The sequence below is a fragment of the Eriocheir sinensis genome, chromosome 15, assembly GCF_024679095.1.
Source record: "Eriocheir sinensis breed Jianghai 21 chromosome 15, ASM2467909v1, whole genome shotgun sequence".
Taxonomy (NCBI): Eukaryota; Metazoa; Arthropoda; class Malacostraca; order Decapoda; family Varunidae; genus Eriocheir; species Eriocheir sinensis.
This window is the reverse complement of record NC_066523.1, coordinates 5,991,369-6,007,124: the sequence shown is the minus strand read 5'-3', so window position 1 is coordinate 6,007,124 and position 15,756 is coordinate 5,991,369. Positions and strand designations below refer to the sequence as shown.

At 41.9% G+C, this 15,756-nt stretch overlaps 1 protein-coding gene across 4 annotated transcripts in view; it reads left to right on the top strand.

The window, feature by feature from the left end:
- The window catches only part of LOC126998834 (ADP-ribosylation factor GTPase-activating protein 1-like), an 81,005-nt gene extending 72,479 nt beyond the window's left edge, over window positions 1–8,526 (top strand). For 2 of the 4 annotated variants that reach the window (XM_050860975.1, XM_050860974.1), the window contains 4 exons: window positions 2,861–3,027; window positions 3,462–3,560; window positions 3,846–4,017; window positions 5,080–8,526. In XM_050860975.1, the coding sequence (XP_050716932.1) occupies window positions 2,861–3,027; window positions 3,462–3,560; window positions 3,846–4,017; window positions 5,080–5,196 (555 nt within the window). In that variant the 3' untranslated portion in view covers window positions 5,197–8,526. The remainder of the gene's footprint in view (window positions 1–2,860; window positions 3,028–3,461; window positions 3,561–3,845; window positions 4,018–5,079) is intronic. The other 2 variants (XM_050860977.1, XM_050860976.1) reach the window with 1 other exon arrangement.
- Window positions 8,527–15,756: the final 7,230 nt, after the last annotated feature.

Here is a 15,756-nt window from a genome sequence, read left to right as displayed (position 1 = left end):
TTTACATTCAGGTTTCTCTTCGTGTGTGTGTGTGTGTGTGTGTGTGTGTGTGTGTGTGTGTGTGTGTGTGTGTGTATGGTTGGACTCCTGATGATGGTGATCGTGAATGGTGGCGTCCTTTTCCCTTCCCGTTGCTTTCCGTTCCCCTTCATCTTCCCATTCCCTTTTTTCCCTCCAGATTCCCTTCCCTTCTCCATCCCATCATTTTCCTTTCCCATTCCCTTTCTTTCCCCTTCTCATTCATCTTTCCCCCTCCCATTACCTTTTTTCCCCCTTCGCATTCCCTTTCTTTCCCCCTACCATCCTCTTCCTGTCACCCTTCCATTCCCTTCCTTTCCCTCTTTTGATTCCCTTGTTTTCCCCTTCCCATCCTCTTCCTTTCTACCGCACTCCTCCCATAGTGACGAGGTGGTGGAGGTGTCCGCGTGATGCTCATCTTTAATAGGAGTGCTGGGGGGGGCGCCTCTACTGCATGCCCTTTGGAGGTACAATAATAGCATACGCTCAGGTGCGCTAGGCCGGGAGAGGAAGAGAGGAGCATCAGGAATTTGAGTGTCCCGTTATTCAGCCGGAAGAAATTAATGTACCGCCTTTCCGTCTATCCTGCAAGCCATCTAATTCCTTTGTGTGGATAATTTGCCTATGTGTATTATGTGTCAGGTGTGTGTGTATGTATTTGTGTGTGTGTGTGTGTGTGTGTGTGTGTGTGTGTGTGTGTGGACCTCCGTACTTTCACCTGATGCCTTACTCCCTCGCTCTCACCCTCCCTCCTCCCCTTGACCACTCCGCTACCTGGCACTGTTTAACCTCCTCATTTGACCCAGCCTTGAGGAGTGCCACTTTGCAGCCCTCATATGCGTATACCTCACCCCCACCCCCTCCGTCAACACACACACACATAGATAGATAGATAGAGAGGTAGATATAGATAGATGTATAGGCACTGTCCTCTTAAGTGTATGCGTGGGGGCCGAGACAAAGGAGGGCAAGGACTATCTCTCCATACCAAAGTCACTCTGGCCCCCACAAGGTCGCCTCCACATGACAAACTTGGTCGTGTGTGTGTGTGTGTGTGTGTGTGTGTGTGTGTGTGTGTGTGTGCAAAGGAAAGGGGAGCACACCATGAAAGGCTAACGTGATGGGCAGATACACCGGGGTCATTGCCGCCTCACTTACTTATCTGCTCAGTGATTTAAGTTATAGTGACGCAAATTGATGTATAATTCAAATCGTGTTGTTTGCTCCTGTGGTTTGAGAGGCAGTGACTGCATTGACCTCAGAGCTAATGTTTCCCCTTCAGAGACAGGCATGTTTTGGGTGTGGTTAAGGAAGTACTTCATTACCACTTGTTATATAAAAGATATGCAGTTAATATGAATTTCATAATCACATACGTATTAAATGCGAGGTGGAGTCCGTGCCATTACAAATATTAAATACTAATGTCGTAAACACACATACAGAGGAAGGGGTGATGTGTTTGATTTTCTTGTTTGTTCATGTCATCAGGTATCCACACAAGGGCCACTTTCACTGTTCGCCATGATGGGTTCCTTCCAAACCAATACCAAAGACTTCGAAAATTCCTTGTGTAGTGTTTGGTCTTCATATTTAAGTTAAGAAATTTGAGGAAACTATACGGAAAAGCTCTTGTGCATCTGGTCTTGCATTGAAAACCTCACCATTGTGGAGTGTAGCCTAGGACCGCTTTCACAGTCATTTTGTTTTGATCGTTACCAATGGCGGTGATCGCCCCTATAGTATTTCCACTTAAAACTGGCCGATGGGGTAGTGGCGGCTGTGGGGTTAGCATAGCCCCGCACCATACCACTCACTCTCAACACCTTTCGCTTCCTCTGCAGCCGCCACTACCCCATAGGCCAGTTTCACGTGGAAAACTATAGCGTCGATCGCCGCCATTGGTAACGATCAAAACAAACCAAGTGACTATGAAAGCGGCCCTAGGAGACTGAAAAGTTTGGTTCGAGCGATTACAAAGCCTCTGTGCTAGACTGTGAAAGCGGCTTTAAATCTGCCCCAAACCCCTTTAGTCCAGCACAGCGGAGGGAATCAAGGAGAGACTTATGCACAGACACTCCTTAGACTCATGCAGCCATCAAGGGGAGGCTGGTGCGCAGACACTCGTGGCCTTGCTCTGTCTCATGCTTCTCATCACTATCATGACACTTTGAAATGGCTTCTATGACACTGCTCACTGCACCAACATTACCTCCACTCTCTACCCTTGCAGAAGAATTGTTGTTTTTAACCCGGTAGCAGCGGGGATCATGTTTCTTAATGGTCCCTCCAAGCGAGAAAAATGAGAAAAAATCACCCCTCACACAAACCATTTCATAATATATATCAAAGCATTTGTGATCAGAGTATGTATCATCTATTTTTGGGGGTTTATATTGTGGCACAAATTTGGCCTGTCGCTGCTACTGGATTAATACTTTACCATTACTTGTAAACCTTTCTTTCTGGGTGTATTTTTGTGTATTGCACCGTCAGCATTACATTCTTCCCTCTATTGTTCCAGCTGCCACTTTTTCCCTCCTTGTTTATCTTTTCTGTGGCCATAAATTGCAGCATTGTGTGTGTGGTGAGAACATTCTAGAAGTTAGGACATGTTCTTGTATGTGTATGTGTGTGTCACAAGCAAAGTGTCAGCACAGCATTATGCACTTACAGTATTTGAACAAGTAAATTTCATATGGCTGTAAAATTATGTTCAAAGAGAAAATGGAAAGTTGGTGCTTGTTGCAGTTAGTGAATATGTATTATGTTAAAAGGCCTATAGGAATTGTGAAGTTAGGCAAGAATATTGCCCTTTTGTAACTTGTAACGTTTCTTCCAGGTGAGCGAGGTGTCCCGCCGAGGGTGGAACGAAGCATCCCGTGCCTGGGGCAGCGGCGGAGCGGGGATGGGAACACTCAGCCTCACGGGGGGCTCCGGTGGGCCTCACGAACGCTCCTCCCTCCTGCTGGGGCCGGGTGAAGGATACCAGCGCCTCGACAACAACAGGTAGGCTGGCAGCTCCCATATGTGGCCTTGGCATGAACCCCAAGTGCAGAATGTTTGTCAATGAATGAAGAAGTGTTGTTTTTACTACAGGCTTTGATTACTTGAAAAAGCCATGTTATGAGCCATATATTATTAGAAGGCTTAGTTTTTGTAGATATGAGGAATCCTGTTCATGTGTTATGTTTAACTAATGTGTTTTTTCTGTAGATATGCCATACCATGCATGATAAAAATGTCAGAATCCTATTAACTTTCAATATGTCTGAATTTTGACATTAATATCCATTGAATTAACTCAACCCTAACATCTTTTATCCATGGCTTTACTCATGTGTTTTCCTCCCTCTTGATGCCAATAACATGGTGCTTTGGTGAATCCTACTTGCATGTTCTCCAAATACCTGCATGGTCCTCCTGAACCCTACCTAACACAGTGGAGGCAGTGTGCAGAACCCCTCTGACCCTGACAACAGCACTGACACTGGCCATGACGGTGGTGATGAGAAGGCTGGGGGTGAAAGTTGCAGTGTGGAGTAAGATATAGCCTCACCGTGTTCACATGTGACTTATTTTCATCTCCAGTCCTCTGTGCTTCATTTACGTTCATTAATAACTCATCATGTAACTGTTTCATACAAGTTTATTTTAATAACACTGAGCTTTAGTTGGAAGTTACTCCAGTCTTTGTATTAATCAATCAAAAATGAGGGCATGTGTAGGAGAAAACTTATATTAACTGATTATTATAATTATTTAATTTGATGCTGCATGATGATAAAGTCTGATGATTGTATGACTAAACTTTTTACTTCCTCAAGGTCAAATGATGGCTGGGGAGACGACACGTGGACCAGCGACTGGGGCAACAGCAGCCAGCCCAACTCACCCACACTGACCAAACAGGACTCAGCAGAAACATCTCCCAACGCTCGGGTCTCCAAGAAAAATGCCAACAATGCCAGCAAGAAGAACAAAAGCTCTACTAAAAAGGTGATAAGTGTATTCTACTTTTTTGTTTGAGAGTATACATAAGATAAACAGAGTCAGAAATAATGCACATTGACTACTGCTCTCCCCATCCACTATTGTCAGTATGCTTACTCTTTTTTTGTCCTCAATGAATTATTCTCCAAGATTCCTTTTAGAGGAACTTCTTTTGTCAGTAAAGATAAGACTTAATAGTTTTCAGTTTCAACACACGTGTTTCAATTTGAATGGATCTTAGTTCAAAGAAACCAGCCTGACTTTTAATTTTAACAGAAGGTAAAGTTGGGGGCATGCACTATACCTGTGCTCAGTCTTGGTGCTCATCTCTGTCCCATTGGCCTTTGAGCCTGTGGTGGGTGAGAATCTACCCTGGGACACAGGGTCGCACTCTTAACTGCCTGGATTGGGATTCGAACCCAGGCTCGTAGATTAGTAGCTACAGGGGTGCTAAATACTAGACCAGTTCTGTTAACAAATATGTGATGTAATATGTATATGATATAATATTATATGGTGGCCTCTACTTTGAACAATGATAAGTTTTAATATGAATGGTTTCTAGTTCAACAAGGTTAAAATTTTACTTTTAGCTTTTGCAAAGATTGGATTTAATATGGCTGCCAGCACCTCTTTGGTATAGTAATTAGCACACACAGTGGGCTTGGGTTCCAATCCTGGCCTGGGCAGTCAATGCGGATCTTACCCAACTGTTAATCTTCCCTTTTGTGTTGGTTGATAAAAGGATATAATGGTAAACCTGGGTAAACTGTGACTACCTGGATGTTGCAATGACTCTTTGTCCTAAGAGAAAGGGTTCTCTCCCACCACAAGCTCAAGGGCCAGTGGGACAGAGATGAGCACCAAGGCCACCCACAGCTATGATATAAGCCCCCAACTTTATCTCTATCCCTTAGTTTAAAAAAAAAGAAATAGTTTTCAGCTTTGGTGAATTTTGGGTTAACAGTGTGCAGAGTTTAGGAGGCAGACTTAATTTGCACTGTGTATTTGTCATGAGTGGAGGCTTAGCCATGCAATGCTCACTAATCTTCTTCCTGGGTGTGGCAGGAAGGGAAGGCAGAGCAGGAGTTGCTGGTGGACGTAGGCGGCAGCGGCGGTGGCAGCGGGAAAGGTCACACCTGGGACAACTGGGACGATGACTGGGAGAAGGTTGATGCTCAGTGACCAGTGACACCCAGTGAGCCTTGCCGTGTGCTGTCAGGACAAAAGATGGAATGAAAACAGTGTTAAGTAAGCATTGAAGTGCCGAGTGAATATCTACAGTAAGAGTAAAAGGTCTGAATGAACTGAATATGTCATGTAGAGTTTATATATACATACATTATTTTTTTATATTCATTGTACAAGGTGAAGGACTTAGTATTAATTCTATTTGAAAATTTAAATTGCTTTGTTCATTATCATAGCAGCCAGAATTGAAAAATAACTCAGGCTATCACCAGTAAGAGTCCTCTAAAAAAGAAAAGGTACAGAAGCTACACATAGTGAGAAAAGTAATGCCAGTATTGTCATTGATAATGATCAAAAGACTACTTGAAGGATTTTAGTGTCGTTTGCATATACTCTGTGGTGGGAGGTGCTGGCGTTGACGGCTTTGGCAACGCCGCAGCAGGTGAAAGCTGAGTGGGTGGCCCTTAAGGTGTGTGTACATTACAAATAGTAATATTTTTGTTATGAAGATGATGTTGCTTGCAGACTTTTGTAAATGGATTATGAAGTTTATGAATATGTGGTGCAATTTCTTATAATTAGTTGTAGTATAGCAAAATATATTTGATGTATAAAGTAGTTATTTAAAGGGAGTTTTAGTATATATATATTCTTTGACAAAAGAAATGAGCCAGCCAATGTAAGTTGCTGCCATTAGTATTTTTAGGATGAAATTTTAATTGTTTCTTACACATATTGTGACGTTTATAGCATCCTTAACTTAGTTTATAATTTTATTTAGTTGTAATTTATTTATTATATTTGTTAATCAAGATCACTTTCTAGAATTAAAGGTTGTGGGGAGCATCTGATAACAGGCATTGCAGGAATCTGCTGATTAAAACTTCATAGCCATCACTATATTTCTCTTGTGTGTTCGTCCCACTCACTTTAGACCCAAACTTTAAATTTCCAGATCATTACGATCCACACAGTAACACAAACCTTGAGAAGCCTGGTAAGCACAAAGCATTACATAATAGCCATCAATTATTAACACATGAAGTCCATTCCTACTGCTATGTGGTGACTATTTTTGTACTCATCAGTAGAAAAATTAGCATTGCATTGGCATCATTATGCCAAGCTTATTAAGAATCAATTCAACTCTCAATTACTTTTGATTCATTGATTATTTGTCATCTTCATTATTTCTTACCTGTTCGTTCACAAGTATCTTTTCATTATTTTCCTTTTTTTTCCCATAGATTGGAAGAGTAAAGAATGAGATAACATTACTATAAACAGAAGGAAATATAGGAGGTATATGAAGTGCCATGAGGACTGTCCAGCAGGTGAGCCTCACATAAGTTGTTAGCTTGATCATTCATTATATAGATATTACCCTGTGTGTGTGTGTGTGTGTGTGTGTGTGTGTGTGTGTGTGTGTGTGTGTGTGTGTGTGTGTTCTTACATCCATTGTCTGAATAAAAGTGTATTGCAGGAGTTCCCATAATGAGGTGTTTTTTTGTTTTTTATGATCAGCTTAAGTTTGAAATTGCCACACAGAGTATTATTTTTCACATACATCTCATTCTCCACCACTTGATGGGAGTCTCTTGGTGCGAGGATGATAAGCCTCTTAGAGACAGTGAGGGACTGTGAAGCAGATGGTTTTATAATCTAGCTTTAGTGTAGCTTGAAGCTTCAGTGTCTTTCTTTTACCTTCATAGGAGAAGAAGTTTTCTGAGATTTGGATTCCTATTCCTGCTTATTCATAAATATTCTTTGCAGAGATGGCATTTTTCGGTTTTTATTTTTATTAATTTCATTCATTCATTTACTGGTGTTCATTTATTTCAAGTTAGTCATTCATTCTTGGGAGTTTCTAGGTTGTTTTTGTCTTTTTTTATGTGAAAGGCTAGGTTTTCTATTAGTAGGTCTGTTGATTAATGCTCAAGCCTCTTATTTACGGGGCAGAGAGGGTTTATTCTATGGGATATGTATTCATGTTCCTTCATTTATTTAATTACTTTATTCTTTAGGGGCTACTCAGGCACCTCAGTAGCCTGCTGTTGAGTATGAACTGGAAAGCACTTGGCTTAGGCCTGAGATGAATAGTAGACTGATGTGGTTTTAGGGATAAGCAGTATGATGATTGTTGGTGTTGGACTAGTGATTACAGATATATTGCAGGCTAGTCAGCCAGAAAACATCAGCAGCCATTAATATGTTGGATTAAAAATTAAAGGCTCTTTCATAACAATAGCGATGAATTCTGCAAAATGCAGTATGCGAATGTCTTGCAGTTGGGAATTCAATATTTGTTCCAAGACCCTCAAGATTCAATTATTTTTTACCTGCTAAAAGGATCTTATCTTTCTAAAGAAATACCTCTACTAATAGTATGAAATACGTCTCTACATTATTATAAGTATATCAAAACTTATGATGAACCTAACTGTCAGTAATCATTTAAGAATCTGAAGTCAGAAAGGTTTAATTTTGCTAAAGGAGGACCTTCACAATAATGTGAAACCAGTTCAGGTGTGACCAAAGTCACTCCAGTGTATGAACCTGGTCTTTGACATTCAGACCAAAGTGCTGCGTCCTCCCATGTGTCCATTGCCTCCTGAAATTTGACTCAACACTGTTTGTACTGGCAGCTCAGGAGCTCTTTGTAGATGTCATTCCTAGTCTCTCAACCTCCGTTTCTAGCCATCATTAAAGCCCTTGATTTGAAGCAGTAAAGCAGCAACCACTCTCTTGACTAGAACTGTTCACTGGTAGGATGCAGTCAGGGATTCCAGGCACAAGCAAACACATGTGTGACTTTTAGGTCCAATAAGTTTGAGGGTGCAATTTATGGTCAGTGAGCTGCTAATAAGCTGCTGTCACAACAGTAGCAGTGTTTTTCATTGATAGCACAAAGATTTGCAGGCATCTTGCAGTGTAATAGCTGATGTGTCAAGTGTTTGTGCAGTGAGACTCCACTCCGGCTCCTATACTTGCCTTCTCAGAAGCATGGAGTGAGTGCTGCTCACCATGTTCTGGCCTTGTCTCATAATATTGTATCTTATACACATGTACTTTTTGAGGCTGTTTTAATTGTTGGTTTTTAATATGCCACCTACTTGTGTGGTCTTCTTTTATTGTATTTACATAAATCATTCATAAATACCTGAATATTTTCAGGCTAAACTAAGATATATTTTTGCTTGAAGCATCGACATAGGTACCACACATATTTATTTGAAGTGTTTTGTAATTCAATATTGGCTATTTCTATCAGAAGAACTAGATTACCTTTGTTCCTTATTGTCCTTAGTAAACCTGCAAAAGTTATTATCTTTAATTTCTGAGTGTCCTCAATACTGAAGCAGAATCCTTCATGTAAGGCTGCATTAACACTAAGAGTCAAGTCAAGTCAAATCAAGAAATATTATGACTCACCTTTAACCCGTACAGCGTTAGATACATACGACGAACGCATTAATTTTTAATACCATTGAGCGTCAAATACGTACGTCATACGTATTTAATGTATTATTTTTCCCGTCACTGGAGTGTGTCAAGGGTGATTTCTGTGGTGGTGCCCTAGTAGACTGATCCTTTGAGAATACTGACCACCCAATATATTTCATTTATTGTCATAACTGGCAAGCCTGGCAGCCATTATTCTGGGTACAATTTTTTAATTTGTGTGGATGTTGTAGGTGGTTTTGGAGATTGTGATGTGGAAATTGAAGTGGTTGGTGGTTGGAAAGTGGTTTGACAGTGTTGTGGGTGAGGTATAGTGGGTATGCCAACATCCAGAACCGACATTTTTGTACTGGTAGTTTTGGTAAGGAGGGGACCATGTATAAACTGTTATTGTGTGAGCGAACACTCTTGTGGGCGACTGTACATTGAGTTGAACCATCAAAAAGCTCAAAATGAGTCACTCTCTAACAATATATATAAGTCTGTGCTAAATATGTCGAGAGAAAACAATTTACTCTGATATGCACATACAATCCAAGAAAGTCTACAGCAATCAACACGACCATTTCGCTTCCCAAATTGACAAAAAATGGCTCAAAACACTGACTTCTATGCAACGGTAAGCTAAAAGATGTTGCATTTCTTAATTTTTTATGGTTTTAAGCTGTTTTATGCAAAAAAAAAAAATTGATTTTTCCTCCGACACTGGGGTGGGGAGGAAATTACAAAATACCAAAACGCTGTACAGGTTAATTGCCACTCTAGTGCACATTTATTGCAATGTGTTTTCCCAGAAACCATTCCCACCAGATGAGTCAAGTCAGTTCAAGTCATTTCGCATCACATCAAGTCGAGTCACAGATTGACTGGGCCAATTTTTTGCATCAATCACTGAGTCTTCATTATAGTGAGTGTCATGCAAGTGGACATCCTGATAAATTTAGTCCCAAAATGTCCTGCCATATATCAAATTTGTTTACTATTGCTGTGCACATAAGCATGGTTGGGCTTAAGACAAGGGTGCGTCATGTCACCATGGTTATTCAATATTTATATGGATGGTGTCATTAGAGAAATGAAGGGCAAAGTTGGAGAAGTTGGAGTAAGACTGTTCGATGAGGGAAGGAAGTGGGTACTGAATTCGACACTGTTTGCTGATGACACGGTGCTCATTGCAGAAAATGAAAGTGACCTACAAAATTTGGTCAGTGTTTTTTATAGTGTCTGTAATAGGAGAAAGCTGAAAGTAAATGTCAACAAAAGTGAAGTGATGGTTTGTGAGCGAAGTAGAAGTGAGGTTGTAGATTTTGTATGCCCAAATAGAGTGGGAATTGAATGTGAAAAAGAATGCAAAATAATTTTGAATGGTGAAGAAATGGAGGAGGTCAATGAGTTTAAGTACCTTGGATCAGTTATGTGTAAGCATGGTGGTATGCAGGGAGAGACAAGAGAAAGGGCATTGCAAGGAAGAAGGGTGGTAGGGTCTTTGGGACGAATCATGAATGGCAGAAGTGTGAGCATGGAAGTAAAGAGGGATTTGAGAAATACAATAATAGTACCAACCCTCACATATGCAAGTGAAACGTGGGCCTGGAATGAAAGTCAGAGGTCTAGAGTGCAGGCAGTGGAAATGAGTTATTTGAGGAGTGCTTGTGGTGTGAGTAGAATGGATGGAATGAGTAATGAAAGTGTGTACAAGCATTTTGGAATGTGTCACAGGGGTGAAGGGAAGAAGTGTGGAGTGGTGGAAGAAGTGAAGCGACAGACCTTAAAGTGGTTTGGCCACGTGGAGCGAATGGAGGAGAGTAAGATGACCAGAAGGGTGAATGTGAGTGAGATAGAGGGAGGGAATGCTAGAGGACGACCTCCAGTGAAATGGAGGGATAGGGTGCAAGAGTACGTTGGGGAGAGGGGGGAAAGATCTTTGAGAAACTTTGAGCAGGCAAGGAGGAAGTGTCTGGATAGAGAAAGTTGGAAGCTCTTCTGCCGTGGCCATCCCCTAGTGGGAGCTCCTAGGAGCAGGCGTCGATGAAATGATGATGATGATGATGCAGGTAAGCATACTCTCAATAATGATTGGTATGTTTGCAATAACATATACTTCTTACCTCATAAAAATGGCCATTCTTTCTTCAACTCAAGTTGTGAGTCAATAAATAGTCAGTCACCAAGTCTGGGAATAAATGGCTGAAGCTTCCAAAAGCCTGTCTTTTGCTGCTGAGTTCACACATCCAGATTCAGGTCCTCCTGCATTTATGACACCAAATCCACAACAAAATGGATAATTCAGCGAGAGTATGTGTCCATCCTCCTTGAGGTTAGCTTGAGTACCGAGTCCTGACTCAGGATAACTCGGTCAATGTGAATGGCAATGAGTCAAGTCAAATGACTTGACTTGCTTGACTAGTTTGTTGTATGCATTCATCCTAAGGGTTTGTGGTGTACAGGGTAAGACATTCAGCCACAACTTGAGTACTTTACCCTCAGCACCAGCCACCAAGTAAGGAGACTAGTGTACATGATGTAAAGTCCCTGTGCCATTCTTCACCACCACCAGCAGACCCACCCTTCCTAGTGTTGCCATTTGTATTGTTTTCTCGACATATCCTCTTTTTTTACTCAGGAAATGTGTCAAGTAAAGGTAAAGTTGGGGGCATGCACTATAGCTGTGCACGGCCACAGTGCTCATTTCTGTCGCATTGCCCCTCAAGCCTGTGGTGGGAAGAACCCTTTACCCCAGGACACAGGGCCACTGTAACTTCTGAGTTATCAGTTTGCCTTCTCCAGGTCTCCCCAGGTACCCATTTAGAGACCAGCCCACAGGGGAGGATGAACAGCTGGGTGAGCTGCATTCCAACTTCCTGAAATTGATTGACTGATTGATTCATAAGGGGCTCAGACATTTTTAAGTCTTAAGAATATTGTCACACAAGTGGTTGTACAAATTGCAGGATAATTCTTTTTTGCCATGACATCTCATAATGCAAATGTTTTTTTTTCTTTAATGAAAAACCAATTGACACTGAAAAGAAACACCTTTAATGTTGCAATTCTGAAGGGAATAGTGACTCCAATATAAAGATTAAAGTAATCTTTGGGGCATACGCAATAGCTGTGCATGGCTTCAGTGCTTGTATCTGTTTTGAGCCTGTGAAAACCCATCACCCCAGGACACAGGGCAAGTGTGACATCTGCATTACCACAGTTAACCTTCCCCAGGTATCCTTTTATCTACCAGTTCAAAAGTTGGCATGACAGATGGTTGGGTTGTGTACCAATTGCCCAGGCCTAGATTTGAACCTGAGCCCATATATTCATAGCTTAAGCTTGCTAATCAGTAACCACTAGAGTCCCTTGCTTACCACCACTAATTATAATTTCTGTACTTTTAAAGACCAATCAAGATACTACTGAAAAAAAATCAAAATAAGGAAAAATATGTAACTAGGTAAATTTAAGGTTCAAGGAATTCAGAATATCTAAAATGCAAAATATATATTTTTCCCGAGTTTCGCGCTTGCTTCGTTCCCAAGGCATAGCGCTAAACTCGAGGATCACGAAACTCGGGGTACTGAAAACACTGAAAATGCGCTTATTCGTTCCGACCCGTGAGAAGCTGACTTTTTTTTTCCCACTTCACTCCCTTGTTATCTCAAAATACCTACCTTGGAATAAGGAAGAAAATGGAAAGAACGAACGGGTCGTTTTAAAGCCGCAGCTGAAGGCGGCTGCCTTATGATTGGCTGACAGCTCTGAAAACACGCTTGTGATTCGCTGGGAGTCCGATGACGTCATCGCCGGCGCTCACCCAATCAGCGGCGTCACTGCCTTAAGGCGGTGTCACACTGGCTGTTTTCCTCCAATCGTTGGGGCTACGGCCTACGGGCAACTCTCGTACGCCCAACCAGGAGCGAGTTGTAGGGTGTCGGTAAGCTGGTGTCACACTGGGCCTTTTTCCTCCCACCGCGTTGGCGGCAGCTAAGGCAACCAGCAACGTAAACAAAGCACTTGCTCTGTATCGACATGGCGTCGTCTGCTAAAGTAAGGGCTGTAGCGGCTTGTGCTGCCGTTACCCAAGTTATGGACTTGTTGCTGCAGTTAAATAGAAGGAAAAAGCGGTTGTAGGTGTGGCATGCCTGTGGCTCCTCCGTGCCAGTTCTCATTGTCACCACTGCGCGTGCGCGCCCACCCCACCCATTTAGACTGCCCACATAAACACGTGGATCGAGTAACAACAAACACATGCACACACCAAACTCATCATGAACCATGGCAGATGTTTCAAAGCGCCCAAATCCAGAAAGTTTAAACTACGTGGATCTAACACAGACATTGATTTGAGCAACTTTTTATTAGCATCACTGAACCTTGAGTGCAGTTCTTCGAGTAATCTATTTAACACTTCGTAGTACAAGTTTACACAGTACTTCTTCTCAAGTGATTCATAGCTGTCTTGTGTGTTTCTTTGGCCCGTTGATTCCAGAACCATGCTGTCCTGCAGAAGTCTAGAGGGTCTAGTCGTCCTCTTCTGGGTTGGGTCTGCAACAGGTATATCAACTTGATTTCGAACACCTTCAGCTTTCACCCACAGTTCATGCCAGCATTCCTCATTTCTTTTAGAAGTCAACGGCGGAATTCTCAGTGAAGCTCTTCCCTCTTCGTCGAAGCGTTGCTTAGACTGGAATTCTCAATCTATCTTTTCCCCCTTCACGCGAGGAAACAAGGCTTCGTGGACCAAACGGTATTCTCAGTGACGAGGAATGTCTTTGATGCAGCGCGCGAAGCGGCGAGCGGGAAAGAAATTAACTAATTTCCTCTCTTGACGAAGAGGAGGTGAAGGCCAGCTCTTCCCTAATATCTTCGCACATTTAATGCTTTATTACAACATTTTTTCCATGTTGCTGTATTATTAATTGGGTATAAGAACAATTTAAATTTTCTAGGCCTTATATAAAAAGTCACACAATGCGAGAAACATTATTTTTCTGTTTATTCAAGACTTCACGGTCCCTATGATAATTCAAGCCAACACTGGAAAGCACCTGTCAACCAGGAAGCCCCGCCCTTTAGTCTCATTACCCCCCAGGCCCCCCATGGCTACGCCACTGCCCGTAGCTCCAATGTTTGGAGGAAAACGGCCAATGTGACACTACCTTTTAAGGCAGTGCGCATGACGCCGATGGTAAACAGACATGACCCGTACGTGTCAAAGCAGCGCGAAACTCGGGGTGATAATGCGCTAAAGTCGGGATGGTATAAAAATTTAGGACTAAGCGCGAAACTCGAGGATCGCAAAACTCGGATAACACGAAACTTGGGAGGGTACTGTATATGTTTTTAATACATAGAAAGAAATTTCAGTATTAAATTTATATTGTTTTCTATTGTTTATTGGATGTACATTGCACCCCTTAAGATAGCTCTCCACAAGCAACATATTTCCAGACTTTGTCAGGATGGGACGTCCTGTTTTACTGTTCAAATATGATATTCATATCTTTAACAATTCCATCAGATCACAAGCTAATGTTGAAGGAAACTGAAACAAAATAATAGTCTAAAGTCTAATTCCTAGTAAGTAAGTCCTAGTGTTGAGAACTGTTTCGGTAAACTGAATAGATTTTATCATCATCGGTGACTGGATTTGCACAAGAGCAGGATTATTGATCGAGTCCACCACCCTCCCCCGAGTTACCCGACACCTACATGAAAAAAAGTGTAGATATTGAATTAAATTACATAACTAACCATAACCGTATTTGCAAAATTCTCCATAACAGTTTACTATAGTAAAAAGTGCTACAGAGCACTTAAAGGTCATAAAACTTTAATTACTAAATGTTGTTATTGAAAGAAAAGGGAGATAAACTCTACGCCATTCGCACTGAATATTTCATTGGCAAATTTAAGTGATGAACTTTGAAAATCTAATTTAGAATGTAAACATTTACAAATATTGCATTTTTAACATTACAATACCTTACCTTCCGACGTGCCGTATCCACCAGGACTTCGGCAACCATGGAGCGCCACCTGATTCTGTCTCTTGTTAACTGCACCAACTCAGCAGGCTTAAGATGTCCTCCCGCCACTCTCTTCACACCATCCATAAATTTCTCTCTCTGTCTTCCTCTTGCCCTTCTGCCTTCCACCATCCCAGTCAACACCACAGCCTCCATCTCATTCCTCTTCATCATATGTCCGAGAAATCTCATTTGTCGTCTTATTGTTGTCATCATTTCCCTCAGCACTCCCATATCTCTCAGCACATCCTCATTAGTTCTTGCTGTCCATGGTATTTTCAAAATTCTCCTCCTTAACCACATTTCAGCTGCTTCCAAATTTTCTTGTATTTTTCTGTTCACCGTCCAAGTTTCACATCCATACAGCAATGTTGACCATATAAAAGTTTTTGCTGCCCGTTTTCAGTTCCAATAGACAACTTTCTATCGCATTGCAATGCACGTATACTGTTTATCCTAACTGACTTATTTCTTCTGCATTCTCTTGTATTTTACACTACCCCATTTCTGGTGGCCTGTCATTCACGGTTTCCTTCTCCCTGTAGTGTATTTCCTTCACGTCCACTTACTAATGATTGTTTGAGGTTTCAAGGCGGCGTATCATCGAAAATCATTACCTCCAACTGTTTTTCCGTAGCCTTAGAATTTTCTAACTTTGTCCAGAACACTTTGTCAGGATATAGTTTACTCAGCCACTCTTCAAATGTTCGTCGCATCATATACTTTTCCTTGAACTATTATAGTGTCCACATATAGGTAAGTGTTATAATTCTTGTCCAAGTTCTGCCTTTCATCACAATCCCTGGTGTAGTGGTTAGCGCGGCTAGCTACAAATCCGCGGGCCCGTTTTCGAATCCCTGCCCGGGCAGTCGAGGCGCAGCTCACCCAACTTTTCAACCTCGTTTTCGGGCTGGTCGATAAATGGGTACCTGGGGAAACCTGAGGGAGGTAAATTGTGGTAACTCGGCTGTCAGACTGACCGTGTGTCCTGCGGTAATGGGTTTTCAGTATCTCACCCACCACAGGCTCAAGGGCTGATGCAACGAAGATAAACACCAAGGCCACGCGC